Source organism: Drosophila simulans, chromosome 2L, assembly GCF_016746395.2.
Source record: "Drosophila simulans strain w501 chromosome 2L, Prin_Dsim_3.1, whole genome shotgun sequence".
Taxonomy (NCBI): domain Eukaryota; kingdom Metazoa; phylum Arthropoda; class Insecta; order Diptera; family Drosophilidae; genus Drosophila; species Drosophila simulans.
The window spans coordinates 10,240,576-10,261,604 of NC_052520.2; the positions used below are offsets into that span (position 1 = coordinate 10,240,576).

The 21,029-nt window shown below is 38.5% G+C and overlaps 6 protein-coding genes and 2 long non-coding RNA genes across 9 annotated transcripts; 5 read left to right on the forward strand and 3 right to left on the reverse strand.

Annotated features, from left to right (window-relative positions):
• The first annotated feature begins 83 nt into the window (after positions 1 to 83).
• LOC6731788 lies at positions 84 to 4,997 on the forward strand. Its single transcript, XM_002078887.4, has 8 exons — positions 84 to 1,251; positions 2,225 to 2,368; positions 2,484 to 3,345; positions 3,405 to 3,532; positions 3,601 to 3,753; positions 3,828 to 4,056; positions 4,459 to 4,556; positions 4,668 to 4,997. The coding sequence occupies exons 1-8, from the start codon at positions 502 to 504 to the stop codon at positions 4,836 to 4,838; spliced, it is 2,535 nt and encodes an 844-aa protein (XP_002078923.1). The 5' UTR covers positions 84 to 501; the 3' UTR covers positions 4,839 to 4,997.
• A 682-nt stretch (positions 4,998 to 5,679) lies between these two features.
• Positions 5,680 to 6,499, reverse strand: LOC120284227. Its single transcript, XR_005543424.2, has 3 exons — positions 6,240 to 6,499; positions 5,776 to 6,160; positions 5,680 to 5,694 (listed from the first exon to the last, which is right to left on the reverse strand). It is a non-coding gene; the product is annotated as an uncharacterized LOC120284227 (long non-coding RNA).
• On the forward strand, positions 5,916 to 7,922 carry LOC6731789 (S-adenosylmethionine decarboxylase proenzyme). Its single transcript, XM_016179909.3, has 7 exons — positions 5,916 to 6,048; positions 6,575 to 6,661; positions 6,734 to 6,902; positions 6,956 to 7,234; positions 7,290 to 7,382; positions 7,435 to 7,590; positions 7,653 to 7,922. The coding sequence occupies exons 1-7, from the start codon at positions 5,945 to 5,947 to the stop codon at positions 7,806 to 7,808; spliced, it is 1,044 nt and encodes a 347-aa protein (XP_016024479.2). The 5' UTR covers positions 5,916 to 5,944; the 3' UTR covers positions 7,809 to 7,922.
• Positions 7,923 to 8,048: 126 nt separating this feature from the next.
• LOC6731790 (myotrophin) lies at positions 8,049 to 8,976 on the forward strand. The gene is made up of 4 exons (XM_002078889.4): positions 8,049 to 8,222; positions 8,279 to 8,389; positions 8,607 to 8,690; positions 8,745 to 8,976. Exons 1-4 carry the CDS (start codon positions 8,139 to 8,141, stop codon positions 8,829 to 8,831), a joined length of 366 nt encoding a protein of 121 aa, XP_002078925.1. The 5' UTR covers positions 8,049 to 8,138; the 3' UTR covers positions 8,832 to 8,976.
• On the reverse strand, positions 8,903 to 9,961 carry LOC120284226. The gene is made up of 2 exons (XR_005543423.2): positions 9,820 to 9,961; positions 8,903 to 9,750 (listed from the first exon to the last, which is right to left on the reverse strand). It is a non-coding gene; the product is annotated as an uncharacterized LOC120284226 (long non-coding RNA).
• Positions 9,179 to 10,644, forward strand: LOC6731791 (selenide, water dikinase 2). The gene is made up of 4 exons (XM_016179910.3): positions 9,179 to 9,335; positions 9,396 to 9,774; positions 9,833 to 10,026; positions 10,082 to 10,644. Exons 1-4 carry the CDS (start codon positions 9,179 to 9,181, stop codon positions 10,462 to 10,464), a joined length of 1,113 nt encoding a protein of 370 aa, XP_016024480.2. The 3' UTR covers positions 10,465 to 10,644.
• Positions 10,645 to 10,870: 226 nt separating this feature from the next.
• On the forward strand, positions 10,871 to 14,119 carry LOC6731792 (FERM domain-containing protein 5). The gene is made up of 8 exons (XM_002078891.4): positions 10,871 to 11,171; positions 11,886 to 11,990; positions 12,062 to 12,104; positions 12,164 to 12,337; positions 12,401 to 12,780; positions 12,835 to 12,923; positions 12,985 to 13,199; positions 13,338 to 14,119. The coding sequence occupies exons 1-8, from the start codon at positions 11,082 to 11,084 to the stop codon at positions 13,958 to 13,960; spliced, it is 1,719 nt and encodes a 572-aa protein (XP_002078927.1). The 5' UTR covers positions 10,871 to 11,081; the 3' UTR covers positions 13,961 to 14,119.
• Positions 14,120 to 14,276: 157 nt separating this feature from the next.
• Positions 14,277 to 20,663, reverse strand: LOC6731794 (short stature homeobox protein 2). Of its 2 annotated transcripts, XM_016178485.2 has the most exons (5): positions 19,934 to 20,426; positions 18,329 to 18,639; positions 17,285 to 17,342; positions 15,124 to 15,437; positions 14,277 to 14,611 (listed from the first exon to the last, which is right to left on the reverse strand). In XM_016178485.2, the coding sequence occupies exons 1-5, from the start codon at positions 20,331 to 20,333 to the stop codon at positions 14,432 to 14,434; spliced, it is 1,263 nt and encodes a 420-aa protein (XP_016024481.1). In that variant the 5' UTR covers positions 20,334 to 20,426; the 3' UTR covers positions 14,277 to 14,431. The 2 variants fall into 2 exon arrangements, 1 of the variants encoding a protein (XP_016024481.1); XR_005545125.2 differs by lacking the exon at positions 14,277 to 14,611 and having other exon boundaries at positions 15,358 to 15,437; positions 17,535 to 18,639; positions 19,934 to 20,663.
• Positions 20,664 to 21,029: the final 366 nt, after the last annotated feature.

The following is a 21,029-nucleotide window of genomic DNA, read 5'->3' on the forward strand; positions in this document are numbered from 1 at the left end:
TATTTATATAATAAAGTCAAAAATTTCTAGCTAAAAAATGAGTATAGCTGGTCGTTATCGATAACAGAAATACCAAAAAGTTGCCCCTATTTCAGTATATTTCACTGGTTCCTCTGCTGTATGCGTTGGTCTTACAAATAGAAAGAACTATATTTTGTATTGTGTTGCAATAGCCTTGATGTTTTATCACAGAATCACGTTAGCATAATCACTGATTTATCGCGATGCCGAGATGAATCATGCAGCTAACGCGACTATCGCTGGAGCCCTCGTTTGGTAATTTGAACGGGAAACTAGATCAAATGAGCGAAAAATCTGTGGCGAACCACTGGAGTGAATTATTTTTAGTGAGCTGAACGTGGATTGTGACAATGAAAAATTGAGGAATAGTGTTTACATTCATTTTATAATTTATTTTACCAGTTATCTTTTTTATCGCGATAAAGGAGAGGTGTATGAAAGTTTCTTTACACAGTGCAAAACGAATATAAATTTCTAATTATGAATAATGTACCACATAAGTTTCGTCAAGTTTGTCGATTGTGCCTCACATTGGTTAACGAGTGCGATGTTGCAGTACTACAGATTTACGATAATTCGTCGCATAATAATAGTGCCCCAGACAGAATATCGGCCGATTTTCGTGGCGTCGCGAATCGTGCCAACTGCTTTTGCAGCGCTTTAAGCCCCAATCTGTGCAGTTGCATCGTTGATAACCCGCTATCAGCCAACAAAAATGAACGGCGCAACCAGGGAACACCCGTACCCGTGCCCATACCCATACCCGTTCCCGTGCCTGTGCCCGTTCCAAGCCAGCAGATCCAATCGCAAACCCAAGCACAAACCCTTCACCATCACCAAAACCAAACTAAAATCCATTACACGCCAAGTGTGCCTTCTGCTGCGGACGCAAAGTCGAGTGAACGCGAACGCCAATGCCAATTGGAGTCGGACATCGCCGAGAGATCAACAGTATTCAAAAGTCAGTCATCGTCGGATCACGAACATATAGCATATAGCGGGGAGACGCCATCCCCCTCCGCATCGCTATCCCAATCCCAAACAAAATCGGAGCCAATGCGCGAGGAGGAGGAACATCAGCATAATCATAATCAGCAGAGCGGACGCGAGGAGACAAGTGTGAATACAACAAAAATAAGCGGAACCGATAACTACGGCAAAGAGCACGGTCGGGATGATTCATCATCACCACATCTTACATTTCAGATATTCAACTGTCTCTCTATTAAGGTAAGCAGATTTCCATCCAACACATTTGCAAAGAAACGAATTTACATTAATTACGCACATACACCAGCATGCTCTTACCTGTGTGTGAGTTGGATATATCGCGTATATGTACACGATAATGCCCGCACACACGCGCACATTTGCGAGTGCTTGCCGTGCGCTGGTGTGTGTTATCTATGTGATTACGACACCACACGTCAAAATAATAGGAAATGATTGGGCCGCTTTTATCCCATGGCCTATTAACAATCGGTATCAATTGTTTGGTATTTTTTCGATGAACCATTGCGAGGCATTGGCCCAGGCCCACGCACACCACGCCACACTCGTACATCAGTGTCCAGCGCACGAATGTAAATATTGCTATGTACATACGTGTGTGCATATGCACGCATGGATGTATGTTAGAGACCTACATACATTAATCCACCAAAGAGATAACATTCGTTTCGATTGTTTAAGTGCGGATATACCGACGTACATACACCTTATATGGCCCCAATGTGTTTTTTTTACATACTTCGAGTACTTTCATTTGTTATTATGTATATTTGTTGATTTGATAATTTGTTCTCTTAATGCATTTCATGAGCTTTAGTGCTTATTTCCGTAGATGATATCTTCGGAACATATGTTATTTGTATTAATCATTTTATGGGGTTGTTATTAAATTTGCTCAATTAAAATCATATTTCACATAAGATTTACAGATGTAAAATTTGTATACAAAAGTTTTAATACAATTTACATTTATAATGATAAAATTGATTATAATACAAATAGTGTTAGCTTGACTTAATCAATTTCAAGGCAGCAAATGTTCTTCTTTTAGTTCCAAGTATAACCAGTCATCAATCCCATCGATCGATTTTGTTACCGCCTTACTCCTTAGTCATTGCATCATTCTCATTTCTAGCCAACTGAATATTGAAAGTGGATAGCACATTATAAAATACATTCATATCTCTTTCAGGCACTGCCTAACGATGGATTACCCAACGTGGTTTGTGGCGACTGCAGACAAAAATTGGATTCCTTCGAAAAATTTCGAACCATGGCGCACAACTCACAAATAGCTTTGAAAGAATTTTTAAATATATCCAAAAATCTGAGACCAGTAAGTATTGGTTGGAAGGAACATAGTCATACAAGTTTAGCCATAATGATGAAGTAAACCATCTGAAACCTTTAATTAAAATGAATTACTACTCACGAACTATGTTTTTTTGTAGGACCCAAATGATTTGGAAACCAAGCTCGATGCAATTTTAAAGGCTTCATCGGAGGCTATAGCGGCAAAGGCTCTGACGGAGTTAAGCACGTTCTCTAAAGTTAAGTACGACCACAGTAAATTAGATTCTAGCATCCAGCCCGGCTTGGAACGGAAAATCGAGATTAGCAATCAAGAAATGCCAGCACATAGCTTATATCCAAGTTTATTCAAATCAATTACTATGAAAAGCGATCAAAAGAGCAAAGCAATGTCTGGATCCTCACACAGCCAGTTTGATTCAAAACTGCAAAAGGACTCGGATATCGAGAAATATGAAAATCTGCAGCAGCAGCTTGAAACGGCTGCCGTTTTAATGGATATAAGCAAAAAAATAGTAATTTCCCCTCCATGTTCGAATCCGCAATCTCCGTGTTTTTCTGCAGCTGTAGATACAAGTATTAAAAGTTCTGTGATAAAATCAAAACGTCCATTAAACCAAAATGAAATTCAGGACGGTGTTGAAATTGACCTATCCGTCAAAAAACAAAAGAACGATTACTCTAATCAACGGAACGCGGCCCCAATACACCATTTTTGCCAAACTCCAATGCTTGATATTCAGTCACACTTAAGAAGTGAAGAGGATTTTCAAAACTACAGTATTACCATTAACCAAGTTGGTGGGTCCGACTTCAAATCAAAAGCACCCAAGGCGAGTACCGGCTCCTTGCTAGACTCTGGCGACAGCTCCGACTCTCACAAACTGGAGATGGACATCACGTCCTCCATAAATGATAGAAAGACTCCGGATAGCTTAAGCTCGGATCACGCCACAGATGCGGCAACTACTCAACTCTGGCAGGCACTGGCCAGATCTGCCGGTAAGTATTATAATTAGTACACTAGCCAATATAATATTAATAACTTTCCAATTTGACAGCTAAAAGCAAGGAGGAAAATCAGGCATCACAAATAATTCGCAATATGATGAGCCAGTCTTACGTGTTTCCGGTTCCGTCGTCAGTATCATTTACAAAAGTACCTGAAGAACCCATAGCACTATTAAAGGTAAACTATATCTGCTATATCAAGTAGCAAGTAGCTATAGGAAAGTCTAATACTCTTTGTATTCTTAGGATCTATCAGAGGCTCAATCCAGCAAATCAAAACCATGTAGAAGAAAACAAAGTTTTCCTACCAAAACTGATTGCATCGATGTAGTTAATGAGAATGTGACTGATACTTATACCACTTCAGAAGCAGCTCCGGATGATAAGAAAGATAAAAGGGTACGTTATCACAGTCATCCGCATTGGATCACATACTAATTATATCATTTCTTGGTTCAATTCCGATTTCGTAGAACATAAACCTTTTTAATGCCATACCTGGTGCTCAAAAAGATATGTCATGTTCGAATTGTGGCACCCTCACCACAACAATTTGGCGGCGAAGTGTTCGAGGAGAGATGGTGTGCAACGCCTGCGGATTGTACTTCAAGCTGCATGGGGTCAACAGGCCGCATTCAATGAGACGCGATACCATACACACCAGACGCAGGCGTCCTAAAGAATTGGAGCGATCTAAAAAGAGTGAGTGCGAAATTCATCTACACTTTTACATTCGAAAGCTATTTGTTGTGTATCCTAACTATAAACAAAATTTGTTGAAAAGCATGTCAATATAAAGAATATTATATATAAAGGTTTTTAAATGTTGTTCTATGTTGCCTTACGATTGTTTTTGTTGGTAATTAAATGTAACTAGCAATAAAATTAAATTTTCAGTTAATATATCGAAATAATAACCGCCTACCCACCCAAAATATTTTTTGGTTTGTCCAATCATATTTTATGATGTCATTATTGTAGATGGCATTGGACGTGCCTGTTAAGACGTTAAACTGCTCAAGTTTGAATAAATACCTACTAGCCTTTCATTATTACTTTTATGATTTATTTGCGAAAATTATAAATATTCACTTTCTGTTGCAGAACACAAACAAATGTCATCATGTTCTTCAATAGAACCAACGAAGCCGGATTTCTTGACGTCTAGGGAATCTCTAGCCATGTCTGGCCTTGTTTTAAATGTATGTATCTGCACTTTAACTATTACTCTAAAGTCTTTATAAGTAGATTGATCTACTAGATATATTTGTATAACATAAACTTTAATTTTTTTTAATATGTTTTTATTTTAGAAATTCAAAAAGGAAATTGATGATACCGAGACCGCAGCAGCACTTAAAGATATTTTATCAAGGCGTAAGAAGTCAAATTCTTTGCCGGCGTTTAATGATACCTGTGAAAGTGCGGATCTATCCGCACCGCTTAACCTTGTTTCCAGTGAAAATAATGCAAAGTTAACATAAAACGCCAAATATATTCCCCCTACTCACTTTTCGAAAAAAAGAAGAACCTTTAACCCACATTTTGTTTATTTATGAGGTCGCGTAAGAGAGAAAAACAAATGGTATAGGATTAAAAATACGTATAGATTATTAATAAAATTTTCATTCTTTAAAACTAAATTTTATTCATTTGTATCTTTAAAAACTAATACCAAAATACTTATTAGTGTAAAAGAGGTATGAAAATTGAACCAGTATGTCAAAACTTTTAAATAATATCACACTAAATATAGACCTTAAGAGAGGACATCAATACTTAATGCAATTAAATTAAAAATAAAATTTATTATATTTATATTTATTAAAACCATTTTACAGTATTTTTAATTTTTTAATAACACAAATCGCTTCTATTAAAATGAAAAGTTCAGTTTTAACAATGATTTTTCAGCTGTCTTTGCAATTGAACAACTTCTAAAGCTAAAAAATAATAATGTTTTAAATCTCTTGCCTATACGAAAATCATGTGATAATATAATAATCTCCACAAAACATTTTAATAGTAAAACTATGCAAAAAGCAATAATCACGCAATGCAAACTTTTCAAGGAAATATTTAAATTATATACAATTATAAGAAACTAAAAAACTTAATGCTGTTTTCGAATCTACATAAATTGTCTAAATAAAATAAGGACTTCATAATAGGCTAAGATACAAAAAATATTACTCATTTATTTTTTCAAATAAAATACTCTATACAATTTTTAACAATCACAATAAAACTGGTTAATGTAAAATGAAAATCCCAATACGACTGTGTTTTTTATGAAACTCTGCCTATGGCATGGGATAAACAAACGGAAAATTTGGTTTCCTAATGAAGAGAATTTTTAAAAATATTTTTTTAAGTTACTTAAGTATATTAATTCCCATAGCAAGGGACCTAATTTTTTACCGCGGACTGTTGAATGAGAGATGGTGTAAGTGGAAACATGCTGTTAGAGTCCCGAACTATCGACAGAGTACAACAAACACTTCGCATCGATAGACCCATCGTTTACTTTACATCACCAGGCGTTGTTTTGGTATCAGATCAGATCCATCTGTTATTGCCAGCCAGCAGCATGTTGGAGAACGGTTCGCACTTCTTTGAGGGCGTTGAGAAACTCCTTGAGATTTGGTTTGAGGAGAGCTCCAACGGCGACGATGATCTGCGTAACATCAGCAGGTGAGTCCTTCAACAAGTGCGGAACCCAAACAGCCGACATGTCCTTTGTGCACAAGTGCATGCACAGTTGCGGGCAAAAGTATACGTACATGTGCGCCGTTAATTTTTCGTCCTGAAAATTAATGAAATGTATTTCTACATTGATAATTCTCTTTTTAATGTATAATATAAAAACATAAAATAGTCCCTACATTTAAGTATGTTCCATATTAGTTTTAGGCTTATCAGATGCGGTACACGTGTAACTACCCAAACTCAGTTATAATTCTGAAGGTGTGAAATTGAATTTGAAATTTCCAAAATTTACTTATTTAGGGAAATTTCTTTTTGAACTGACAGGCTGTAGAATTTTGTAAATTCAATTAGAATTAAGCTTTCAAAATTCGGTCTTAACCCTTGGCCTCATTGATAACGTGTTTTAATCAATCCCATTTCATTATCTCAAAATAAATTTTGGTCGAGGCATTGTGTACATGTTTATACAAAAAGCCTTGAACTTTTAATGAATGTAAATGTTGTTTTTCAGATCTGATTGGGAAAACGTGCTTAGCAATGTCAACTGTCAGATAATAAGCACATCCAAAAACGACATTATTGATGCTTTTGTGTTAAGGTATGCGAATATTTAAAACTAAACTTAATAAAATATTATTAATTATTTTAAATTTGTATTCGGTGCGAGCAGTGAGAGCAGTATGTTTGTTTCAAAGCGACGATGGATCCTTAAAACTTGTGGAACGACTACTCCATTGAAATGCTTGGGTCAGTTGCTCAAGCTGGCTGAGGCCAATGGATACAATGTGGTCGCAGACTTGTTCTACTCGCGAAAGAATTTCACTAGACCGGAGGCGCAGGTAAACAAATAAATTAATTGCATTTTAAATGATATAATATCATATATATTTAGATAACTCCCCATCAAGGCTTTACGGAAGAAGTTACCTATCTGGACTCCATTTTTCCCAACGGAAGATCCTATTGTCTGGGCTCCATGAACCTGGAGTGTTGGTATCTCTACACATTTAGTCGTTCTGATATAAAAATTTCGCCCCAACTTATATCGGATGACAAAAACGTTGATTCCGATCCAGATCAAACTATTGAAATATTAATGCAAGATCTAGATCCCGAAACAATGTCAATCTTCTATAAAAACAAGTTTAATGATGCTAATGGAGCTACTGTGGTATGAGGATATATTTTAAATGATTAAAACCAATACATATAGATTGTGTTTTCAGAAATCTGGTATCGATACCATATTGCCGACAATGCATATTGATGACTTTTTGTTCGATCCTTGCGGCTACTCCATGAATGGAATCAACGATAAGGTAAAACAGAAAAATTCCTTTTACAATAACTATTGACATAAATTCTTTTTAGGGGGAGTACATGACGATTCATATTACACCGGAGAATCAATTTTCGTATGTGAGCTTTGAAACCAATGTTGCTTTAAGTAACTATCGTAAACTTATCAATCAAGTAATCAATACTTTCAAGCCGGGAAAGTTTATTGTAACCATCTTTGCCAATAAGGTAAGCTGTTGATCTAATTTTTGTATAATTATTTAAAATAATTTTCGAATATTGTGGAACAGTGCTCGTTGGCCTACGAAACCATGAAAGAACTAGAAGTGGAGTACTCACAGGGATCGCACTGGAAACGAACCGACATGCAATGTTGCAACTTTCCATCTTACAATCTTTTGTTTGCACAATATTCCCACAGTGAGAAGACTGGTGATAATTTATAAAATTCCAAAGCCAACAGCAATTGTGATTGTTTTGCGTATGTCTAACAAAACTTATTGTTCGTTCGTTATTAATTAATCAAAATAAAAGTCGAATAAATAAAATAATAAATACTATATTATACAAAAATCCCATGACTGTTAATACATTTAAAGATTAACACACAATTACTTTTTAGATAGACTGTTAATATAAAATACTAAAACATACCAACTCACTGGATAATTCGCAAATTCCAGATGTAGCAAATAATTATCGGATCTGAACAAGTGTCACAGCAAAAGTTCCATCTCTAGCAGTATTTGACAAGTCGGCCCAAAAGAAAAATAAAAATGAGTGCGATTTCTAATGAAGACATTATTTGGACTATAAAAAACGGAGAGATCGATGCGGTGCAAGCCGCTTTTCAAAATGATGTGCGTTGCTAATGCTCTCTTTATTTTTGGAATTAATTAATATAATTTGTATACAGGCACAAAAGGTGAATGAAGAAATCAAGGGCCGTTTTCCAGTGCACTATGCAGCAGATTTTGGACAACTGAATGTCCTGAAGTTTCTCATAAGTTTAGGAGCCGATATCAATGTAAGTAGCTCACAATGCCGAATTACTCGGCCGTGAATCATTAATGTTTCGTCAGTTACTGGTTTCATATATTTGTGCACATATATACACGTCTGCTCCACCTACATTTGTTTAGTCATAGTCTCAAGCAAAACAAATGAACCAGGTGTGCACCCAAGATATGCCGGTCTTCGTATAATAATAGAACTTAATTGTAATTAACTGATATTTATTGCAGAAAAAGGACAAACATGGTATTACCCCCATTCTGGCTGCCATTTGGGAAGGACATACGAGCTGTGTTGAATTACTTCTGAAAGTGGTTCGTGTTTCCTTGTATCTACATATACGCCAAATTAACATGTTTCTATTGCAGGGCGCTGATAAAAATGGTTCTACTCCAGATGGCCAAAGCTACCTTGAGGCGGCGGAAAAAGACGAGATTAAGAAACTCCTTGCATAATATGTACATGTCATTTTAGGATACAAACCTTATGTTTCTGTATCAAGTACACTTTTAAATACAGTCGTGTATAGCTTTTAAAAACGTCAACTATTTATTTCGATGTTTTGGAAAAACTGATACAAAAATATTCCACTTTTATATATATAATTTATTTAATATAGAAGCTTTCTTATTTAAGCAAAGTCAGCTGATATCAGCTGATCTTTGCCTTAAAAACTGATATGGAATCTCCCATCTGGAATACCAGGAATATCGATAGGTATTAAAGTGCCGCCACTAGCTTAGAAAACGATATTTTATATTCTCAGCTGTTTATAAAACCGGTGCGTAGAAATTCGCGCACAATGTTTCAACCAGAAAAACATGGGCTTTCGCCCGACTTTCAGCTTACTAAGTTTACCACCCACACCGGGTGAAGTTGCAAAATCCCCCAAAAAGTACTGGAGAAGTACCTAAGGGGAACAGAAATAGAAAATAAGAACAATGATGGATACCTTATCGGTGAGAGATAGTACTATCAGCAGATCTGGGGATTATCCTAATGGGAAATCATATTTTCAGGCTCTGGAATGGACTGTGCAGTCATACCACTCAAGCGGCACAAGGACTATTTGCTTATTCAAACCGTTGACTTCTTCTATCCCATGGTCAATGATCCCGAATTACTGGGCCGTATTGCGCTAGCTAATGTCTTGAGTGATGTCTATGCGGTTGGGGTGACGCAGTTTGATACCGTGGAGATGATCGTCAGCACTTCCACGAGCTTCAGCGAAAAAGAACGCGACGTAGTGATTGGATTGGTGATGAAGGGTTTCCAAAACTCCCTGAAGGCAAATGGCTATCGTAATACCCCGCTGATTATTCGGCAATTGAAGATCAATCCCTGGTGCATTATTGGTGGCATAGCCACATCTGTCTGCCGCAGTGAGGAAATAATACTGTAAGTATTGGCTTGGGATGATATATTTTAATTTATTTAAAATACCATGCCCATTTAGACCGTCGAACGCGCAGCCCGGCGATGTGTTGGTCCTCACGAAACCTTTGGGTGGCCAAATGGCGATGGATGCCCACCTTTGGCAGCTTAACCAGACCGAAAAGTATAAGAAACTGCTGTCCGAATGCAGTGATGATGATATAAAGGAAACTTTTGAAATAGCTGTGAAGTCTATGACTTATTTGAACAAAAATGGTTAGTACTTCCTTGGTATTCTTTGTTTTTATAACTAAACAATTACCTATTTCAGCCGCCCTCTTAATGCACAAATATCAAGCGCACTGTGCCACTGATATCACCGGATTTGGTCTACTGGGTCACGCCAATAATCTAGCACAATTCCAAAAGGAAAAGGTCTTATTCCAGATCAACAAGTTGCCCATCATCAAAAATGTACTTAAATTCAGCACCTTGGTGGGCCAAAGCACAAAGTTTCGTTCTGGCAGATCGGTGGAAACCTCTGGTGGTCTTTTAATATGCCTTCCTGCTGATGCCGCTGATAAATTTTGCCGCGACTTTGAAGAAGCTACCAACGGAGAGCAGAAATCCTTTCAAATTGGACATGTTACAGCCGCAAATGAGTCTGACGCAGTTCTGTGCGAAGATGTAGAGTTTATCGAAGTTAGCCTGTAGATAAGTGGTGGTAATTAATTATTCAACTTATGAAGATTATTTCTTAAAGGCCTCTGGCTCGGAAATGGTCTGAACTTTGTTGCACACGCGAGGTGTGCAATAATTTTGATGATTAACGAAACCATTTAATCGAGTTTGGTTATCGCGATAATAAAGTCGACTGTCGATATACACATCATAGATTCTTATCGGACTATGTATTCTAACTCGGTAGTTAACGCATATTTTGGTGTTTCTCCCCCTTCCCACATCGCTTTGCACGTTTATATTTAATTTATGCAGACTTTTCCAGTATATGGCACCCATGGGCTACGATATACCAACAGTCACATCTGAACAAACACATGTTCGCGAGGCAGTTGTCCTTATTTGGTACTTTATACCGTTAGTAGCCTCCCCACGCGAAAAACACCCCTAACGTGAACCACTAAAGGACGGCAAAGGACACGGCCAAAGCCGAAATATTTGGATATCTGAAATAACGAATAGAATGCCAAGCATTCGGAATTTTGCTCTGAAATAAGCTGGCACAATTCAAAACCGCCCAATTCAGTGACTTTTGTTTCAAGTGAAAGTAGCCGTGAAAGTGTCGCAGTCAACTCAATCCAATCCACAAAATGTTCAGGAGCAAAAATGAGGGGAACATTGTGTACAAATGCACTGTGCGACTCCTCGACGACTCCGATGTCCTAGAGTGTGAATTTCAGGTTTGTGCTGTGCTCTTGAACTCTGTCAATGTTAACCTAATTGGACCGGTCATTGGATGAATCAGTTGGTGAACTAGAAAGGCACTGCTCTTCTGCAATCGATGGAGTACTCCTTTCTATCCAAATTTGTGCAACGATTAAAGATAATGCTATTTTAGATAACACTATATATGGTTAAATTTAATGGGATTCCCCGTTCTTAGTTTTTTTTTTCCATTCGCGAGTGTCCTAAGTAAATGCATAAAAACATAGTAACTTATTTGTATATTTTGGTCCTTTGCGTTTGTGCTGTAAACAGATGGTTGGCTAACGCCCTTTCTGCTTGCCGGCAAAAATATTGATGTAGTAATCCCCAAAAAGCATGCTATTAAAGCTGAAAAAGGAAATCTTTGAAATTCGTGTTTAATTCGCTTACTTGCTAGTTATATTTGAAACGAATTTATATTTATTAAGCTTTGAAATTACTTTCAGCCAACTAGTATTAAACTACAGAACACTTTGTGGTTGTTTCTATGTAGTTCTAACCCCCATTTCACTTCCTTGAGGGTGTAAACAAGTCATACAAATTAGCATTTTTTGGGAGTTGATAGTATTTGGAAAGTGAAAATTAGCAGAAAAGACTAATGACTAGGACATATTTAACCTTTAAAATATGTAAACATTATAAGTAATTGTTTAACAAAGTATAACATCAAAATATCACATATTTTACAGCCCTTCCATAAGGGAATATACCTATTGGAGTACTTGTGCGGTGAGTTGGAGATCAAGGAGAAGGATTACTTCGGCTTGCGATATGTTGACTCCTCCAAGCAAAGGGTAGGTATAACTATATATAACATAAGCATTTGTCTAATTTACATAAACTTTTGTGAATAAATTTGAAACAGCACTGGCTGGACCTGTCCAAATCTATAATTAAGCAATGCAAAGGTGAGCAATGATTAAAAACTTATTATTTCTATAAATTCAAACTTCAATCTTGACTTCAGAAATGGATCCACTATTATTTTCGCTGAGAGTGAAGTTCTACCCTGCGGATCCATTTCGACTGACCGGAAATGCACGGATTATGCTATACCAGCAGTTAAAGAGGGACCTTCGACATGGTCGCTTGTACTGCTCGTTGGGCGAGGCGGCTGCTCTGGGCGCTCTTATAGTTCAAGGTAGAGATTAACTCCATTTTGAATGGATTAACTTGCTAACTATATATACTATTTTCTGTACAGAGGAGCTGGGCGACTATAACGAAGACGTGCATGTGGGCAGTTACGTATCTTCCATAGAATTAGCGCTGCGGCAGACGGAGTGTCTGGAGAAGAAGATAATCGAGCTGCACAAGAAGCGTGAGCCCGGACAGAATCTCTCCCTGGCCATGGATGAGTTCCTGGGCATTGCCCGCGGCCTGGAGACCTACGGCATAGATCCGCATCCGGTCAAGGATCACCGCGGATCGCAGCAGTACGTCGGCATAAATAATACGGGTATCAGCACATTCGTGGCCGGCAAAAGATCTCAACATTTTCGCTGGAACGAAATACACAAAATCAATTTCGAGGGCAAGATGTTTATAGCGCATCTCAGCTATACGGACGCTAGTCGTGAACCAGTAAGTTGTCACCATGAATCCATGAAAATTGATTGCTCATTTTGTATATTCCAGAAAAAACATACTGTTGGCTTCAAGTGTCCAACTGGCGCAGCTTGTCGATACTTGTGGCGATGTGCCATTGAACAAATGCTGTTCTTCACGTGAGAATATATATATATCAATCAATACAGATTCAAATGAACTTAGTAGCTTCATTTGCAGATTACCCAATAGCCAAAGTGCAGCTGTGATTTCGGGCGGAGGCTTTTTCTCCTGGGGCACAAAATTCCGATACACCGGAAGAACTGAGCGTGAAATTTTGACTGAAAACATAAATGCGTTGAGGGAACAAAAGAATAACTCGAACTCGAGCAAGCGAAAGGCGAGCAGTGTGCCAGCCACGCCGTCCAGTCCACAAGGGGATTTAGCACAGATAAGTAAGTTCTTTCTAGTTAAATTGGGTATATGCCACTCAATTTGCTTCTATATGGAATAATATAAACGAATATGTCTGCAGAAATCGCGTTCATATGCTAAGTTTATCATTTACTTATTCATTATTATTTTATTTTCAGGATACAGCAGCTTGCCGAGATCCACGATGTCGGAGCCTTTGGGCTACGGCATGCCAAATGGCCATTTCTACGGACACGACCATGGGATGAGCGAGGCCAATGGGGGCATCCAAATCTCCAGCCTGGAGCCGGTCTGCGAGGAGGCGCGCCTGCGATCGTCGAACATAGATGGGGTCAACTATCTGGCCACCCAGATCGGTGGCTATGCCTACCGGGACTCCGTCGAGCATTCTTCCACTGAGAGCGGGCTGACCGTAAATGGTTACGATCATCCGAGGAAGCACAATGAGTCCAGACAGCACGGCTCCTACTCGCCCAATCTCTACTACGGACAGTCGGATGGCGGCGTGAACTCCAGTTCGCCAGCCGATAGCTTCCTGCACGCGGATCCATCCACGCGGAAGGTGAAGAAGTTCCGCAAATTCCACCTACTGCACGCCTTCGTTCCGTCCGTGATTTTTGTGGCATTTGCGATGGCCGGAACGGCCGTGTTCATCATGGAATCCGAGTCGGAGGCCTTCGAGCAGCTGCGCAACTCACCCGAAATGCTTTGTCTGCGCTATCAGTACTATCAGCCGCTGAAGGAGTTCGTTCTGGAGAAGATGGGTCGAAGTGGGAAGTAGGAGTTCCTACCTACGGAAGATCTAACCTATCTAACCTATGGTCCCAGTTACTCCAGCTGCATCGGGTATTTTAATAGTGAACCTAAGGCAATTCTTTAATATTTATGCTATAATGATTCCATATTAAAACCAAAGCCTGAAATTTAATTTTAACATTAATACACTTTGTTTTGATTGGGTGAATATTGAAATATTGGTTTTTTGAAAAATCATTTGGAAAACAACAACTAGAGCTCCCAATTTAAGAATGAGATGATCAATCGAAGCACTAGATGATCCAGGGCACGTTCAAAAACAGTTCTTTTATTTGTCGATATTGGTTTTAAGTCATTCTTATTCATTAGATTTATTAAGTAAGACTTTAATTAAATAAATAAATGTGGCTATCCTTTTTATTACTTCGCTGCTAGACGCAACTCCACCGCACCATCAATTGAATGTACATGTCTACGTTCTACTGCCAGGTGGTCACTAGAGCACCATGTCCGCCTGCAGACCCAACGATTCCGAGTGCTTCTTGGCCTTCATCCGGAGATCGGCTATCGAAGAGCTCTTGCTGTGGGCGGCGGCGAAGGCGGCCAGATTTATGGAGTACTGGGGCACGGAAAACAATCCAGCCGGCACGGTTCCATTAGTTATAGCAGCTGCGTACTGAAATCGGCAAAAGTTTAGATATATAGATACATATACATTAAATTGTATCTATTTTGAATGATGCGTATTGGGACCATGAGCAATATAGATTATATTTAATATTTAGAAGTATTTTCTTGGCAATCTTCAGAATCTTATATTTGTGTGCTTTAATAATAATATAGCACCCTTATAAGCAATTCATATTAAATAGCCTAAAATGTACCGAAGCTATATCAAGTTAAAAAGTGTTTTTTTCCAAACTTTTTTGTATAAGTTAGTTATCATAATAAGATGCTTAATACTATTACTAATTTAGCTTTTAAGCTTTGCACTTTTGAATAACTTTTCGATGGTATAAAATTGCAATAAAATCTTTACAATTTCAAGTGATTCTAATAAACTTTTTTCGAGATTATAAAATTGTAAGTTTCGAGCTCAAGTTTAACCAGCTCCCGACTCACTCAATTACTTTTATCTTAATCAGAATCTGCTGTAATAATAATAATAACTACCATTTGGAATTTTACCTGGTGAGCTGCCACCGAAATAATGGCCGGATCGAAAGCGGAAAAGGCGGCGGCTGCTGCCACGGTGCTGGAAAACTGTTTGATAGCCGAGCGCGATATCGCCGGATTGTGATTATGTGGCGAGTCCACGGTGACCACCTTGCCGGCACTGCTGGCTCCGGAGCCTCCGGGTGCCTGGGGATTCGAGCTGGTCGCTGCGGTAGGATGGGATGGAACGGATGAGCTGCGGAGGGCGGCCAGGCTGACGTAGGGAGCCACGCGACATGGTTCCAGCGGAGTGGCGATCGGAGGACTCCGACTGCCCACGAGGAATCCTTCAAAGTATACGTGGATTACATTAGATGTGTTGCACTTGGATGGGTTTTGTGTGACTTAAGTGTAGATTTAAGTATGACTTTCATTGTAAGAAACTAAAAAAGTAAGGTTTTTCTTTAAAGTTATTGTTGGGAAAGGTTAGCTTATTTATTTAATAAGGTTAATTTGATTGAAACAAGAGAAGAACAACTTTTTTAAGTTTATAGTTTTGTATAATCTCTTTAAATTATGGGATGGGATCTTTCATTTAATGTAGCTTGAATGGAGAGAATTGAAGCTCTTTAGTGAGATTAATTTATTAAGCATATAAGTTAGTTTAAATTATAAATTTGAACGCACTTATCCAATGCCTATTTTAAATATGAATATTAGCATAAATATAAGCATTCGCTAAAAAATTAAAAATGCAGCTTAGTCATATTTAAAACAAAATTCTGCTTATAACTTAAAAGACGAATAGAGTAATTATAGTATATATAGTATTAATAATATACAAGTAAAAATAATATACTTAAACAAAAAGCTTAAATACTGCAACCCTTTTTGTGTGAGGTTATAGAATAAAATTGGGTAATAGAGAACAAACTTATTTGCACTTAGTTTTGAGTGTATAAAAAAGTGTCTTTAATTTTTAAGATGCGTCTCAGAAATAAGCAATATTTTAAAGATTATCCGAAGGATTCACTGCCGGCAATCACTCTGCTTAGATGGATATGCCCGTACCTGCTAGATTGGCAAATCGTTTTAAGATTCAGTGACAAGTAATTGAATTCATTTTGTAATTTATTGCACGGAAAACGCCCCGGAAAGCCGGAGAGCCGGATAGCCGGAACCACAGGGACGTGTTACCGCTGGCGGGTGAAATTTCTGGAGTGGAGCGGCACATACAAATGGGTCTCCTGGGAACTGGAGGCCAGGTTAACGTCTTGTTTATGGGTGGTTCACCGTGGCGAAGAGCCTGAGAATTGATATGGACCCATAAAGTGCTGGCCATTCGCCGTGTCTGCCGTGCTTTTTATGCCAAATTTCAATTTGATTACATTTCCGAAAACTTTTTTATGCCCGAAGGTCCAGTATTGAAATACGGTCGCATTAGGCGGCAAATTTGATAAATGCGCTTATATCTTTTTTAATCCAATTAGGCTGAGCCACCCGAATGCGATTTATTTTTATGTGAAAAAGCACACACTCAGTAAGTCATAAATGCGTAAATGTATTGATTTGCATTCTTCTAAACTCGAAAAAATAACATTTTTCGCGCACCTTAACACCTCTGGGGTTTCAGTTCAGTTTGTTTGCCTTTCGAATTATAATCAGGACTCGCAAACGCATCTGCTCAGATTTTAGCCAGTGAAATCCCTTCGGCAATATACATAAAATAAGAACGCTTCTTTTTTTTAGCGACAGCAACGCACAAATCATTGCTAACTTCATCAAATTAAATATTCGGGCAATAAAACGAAGGATACAAATTCTATTGAGTGGCGGCGGGAGCGGGGAGTTGATGGATGGGCGGGGGGTTAAGTCCTTGGCAACGAGGGTTGAACCGGAAACGGAAAGCCAAATGAATTAATGAAGAGACATTTAAACAACTGTGAAAACCGTAACATATTGGCCCCGGCAAGTTGATAAGCCGGAAAATGAACAGCAGCATTCCGAAATGTAAATGGTCTAGTCTGATTTTTGTGTACTTAACTAATTGCAATTTACACTTTCATTAAGCTTAATTGGCGAAAAGTTGGTGAAGGTGAACGGTGCTTAAAAAAAGGGACACCAATTTATGCTAGTTTCTAATTACATTAATGTTTTAAAGTTAACTTGGGAGGAGCCTTAGTTATTTGCTCACCTTTGTGCATTTGGTTTTCGTGCTTTCTACATTTCGCCCTTCTATTTTGAAACCAAACCTGCAAGTACACATATTTATAAATGAAATGCTTGTTTCATTAATATAAATTAGGAAATTGAGACATTATGATATCCGTTTTGGTCATTAGTTGCTTCAACTCTGAATTATCACTGTTTATTTCGCATTAATCTCGGCAGATGCGTACTTCTTGGAGATTTTAGCGGGCTAAAAGTTGCAATTTATTACGAACCATAAAAAAAGTGACACTCCTGCTGGCTTTGGAATTGTAACTACATATTTCATGACCACATAGTGCCTATTCCAGCACCCTGATTGAGCATTTAATCTCTAACCGGCCCCCCGATGCTCGAGCAATTTTCTACTTGTGTCCCAGACGACAAAGGGTGGCGTAAACCACTTAACACCCCATATCCCTATACCCTTACAAAGGGTATATGCATTTCCATAGAAGCTTGGCAATTTAACTTCTGCTCTTATAAAGTATATATTATGGATGAGCATCGCTGGACGAGCTGTGTCTCTTTGTCCGTATGTCCGCGTGTCAGTATTTACGCATGTCCGTAAGTCCGCATGTCCGTAAGTCCGCATGTCCGTATATCTGTCTGTCATTTTGTCTGCAGATCTGTGCAGTTTTCATCTTTACCAAAGGTAGGTATTATTATCATCGGAGATAGTATCTATGTATCTATGTATTCTGTTAAAAGCCGGATTATAGTAATTGAAAAACTTCGTTGATTGAATCATTTTCTAGTTTTCTTTAGGGTATATAAACTTCGGCTTGCCAATGTAGTTCCCTTCATTATTTTCACAATGCCGGTGGTTGAAAAATCAAAGTCACTGCTTCCACATTCGGTCGAAATATTTCGGGGAGACAATGTCTGGTTGTCATTAGTACAAGTGTAATGAATAACCATTGAAAATCAATTTGGACCTCGTGGTGTCCAAAGGGGCGTCCTCGGACATTTCCAATGTCAAGTTGCAATCGGGGTATAATTTATGGAGTAGATGCGCGGACATAATTACCTGCACTCTAGCTTCGCTGAGGCCCAGTCGCTGACTCAGTTCCTCGCGCATGAAGGCATCTGGATAGTGGGTCTCCTCGAACAGTCGCTCCAGCTCGTTCAGCTGGTCCAGGGTGAAGTTCGTCCGCGATCTCCGCTGCTTGGTGTTCACCAGCGACGAGTCCAGCGGATCGCAGTGCTCCCGGTTGCGGCTGGGCTCCGGGGAGACGCACTCTTCCGGCAATAATGGCTTATCCGGCGCCAGCTTCGGCGTATTACTGTCCTCCGTGCACTCGGTTATGTTGGCAGTGGGCAATCCAGACAGTTTTGGATCTGAAAAGGTTATAGTGTTTGCTATATACATATGCGTAAGGCATACCTAATATCAATCGATTTAGAACATAAAACACAAGATTATCCTATTATTTTAAAAGCTTGGGTCATGTTTTTTACACTTTTAAAAAATCAATTAAAAAGAAATTCAGACAAATCTTTCATGATGTCATCCCTTAAAAGATTTTAAGTCAGAAAATTTGGTTCCTTATCAGTGAAAAATGTCTTATTCTTCGTTTTAAGATCTCTTTTTCTATTATATATGTGCTGGTTATAAAAATGGCAAAAAATGTTTTTGACTCTATAAAGTATATATATCTTGACCAGGATCAAGCCATTAGTCTTTATTTAATTAAAAGGATTGATTATTGATTTGTTATGCACCTAAAATGCAAGTTCACTATCCGACGGATTCTATAGACGTTATGAATAAGATCATTTTTATTTGAAACTAGAAACTACTAGCACAACAGATACTTGATGTTTCACAAAGTTAATTGGCACTTTTTTTATGAAAATACATTTGGTGCTACAACTACTGGCTTATTAACTCAAATATTAATGGGTATCGAATACACTACATATATTATATTCACAATATTGGTTAGATGAATCAAACCAATGAATTACGAATTGCTCTTAAATATGAATACGGGATGGTAATAAAGTTATAGGAAAAAGGTTTATAGCCATTTATCTTTCTCAAACCTTGATTTTAACCTATACCGTAGAAAGTATATTTCACTAGCTGAGTCGATCAAGCCATGACCGTTTGTTTCTCCGTTTTTCTGTCCGTATAAACGTGATATTCTTACTTACTCGCGTTTTTTGTATTCAATCCATGTGTAATGGAAAAGTCGTAAATCATAAAAGTCATAATTGTTAACGAACATTCTAATTATGCAACAACTTTTTAGTTTTTTTTTTATTATTGAGTGAAAAACACTTGGTTTTAAGCCCATTTCTAGCAATTTAAGAAGTTGTAGGTGAAGCATTCTGTATAAGCCATCAATATAAAATTAAATTAATTAATAAAATAAATATATAAATAAATATAAATTAATCCCAAATTTTGGCAAATAAATAAGTAATTATGATACTAAATGGTAGGGGCATAATAAATTATCTATTGTTGTACAAAAGATTTAAAACAAAAGAAATAAATTTGGTTTGGACCATACAAATTCAATCTCCGACGGATATCAGATTGCGGATTTCCTTAAGATATCAGCTTACGGAATGTCTTAAGTGATATCTACCAGTAACACCCATCATATCCAGTTAGTGAAGTTACCTTCCGGCTGGGAGTCCACGTCCAAATCCTCCGAAATTAGCCAGTTCTTGGGCTTCGGCTCCACCGCGGCCTTGTGGAGAGTGGGACTAAGGCTGTAGGTTTCCACATGCTCCTCGCGCTGCGAATGGGTTTCTTCCGGTGGCTCCGGATCGACCGCGAGGATCGTGTTGCTCTCGGATACGGACAGGTCGGTAATGTCTATGTCCACGGACTCCTCGCCACTCGCGCAAGTATCGGCGTAACTGCCGCCGGAACTGATCGAGTTTATGAATATGGAGTTTTTCACTTCCGTGGGTTTTTTCAAACGCGCGCCCGTCATCGAATTGAATAAGGCGTGAACACTGTTGTTAGTTAGATTGAACTCAAAGGACTTGGTGACAAACTGGGCCAGCTGCTCCATTATCCTTGGCTTGGGTAAACAAATAAATGCCGCTGCTTTTTTATGCGTTCGAGCATAAGTTGCTGTAACGAAACTAAGCTGCCGACTATTTTATAGTCAACACCAATGGCAATCGGCGTGCCTAATCACCTCAGTTGGCTCTTTATTGCTGCGCATGTCCTGCGGATTATCCACAATCGAATTCCACGCTTAAATTGTTCGAGAGAGCGACGGAATAAAAAATCTTGGCGCTTCGATTTTGGCCAAGCTTGAATGGATGACTGCCTGTTTTAATGGGCAAATATGACTAGTTCAACATCTTGACTCTATTCAATTAGCAATTTCTTTGGTCCTGGAACATCACTTCACTCCACTCTCTTCCCCTTCAGTTTCTAGCGAGCTCGCTCTCTCGTTCTCTCTCGCGTGAGTCCTTAAAAATCCACCCCAAGTCGGCGGGGCAGTGTAAAGTTAAGTGAAGTCCTGCCTACGGAGGTCCTTTCAATTGCTCTCATTGGTCTACGGAGCAGGCAAAGTGGTTGCACGCTCAGCGATTCCAGCTTACTTTCCTATTATTGGTTATAGCCATTATGGAGCACTATTTAACCATTAAGCGGCAATGAAACACATTATAATTGCAATAAATGATGCCATGTGGGAGGAGTTTTGCGCGGAAGTTTCAGGACCTCGTCGAAGGATTTCCAGCGCTCAGCTTTTGGC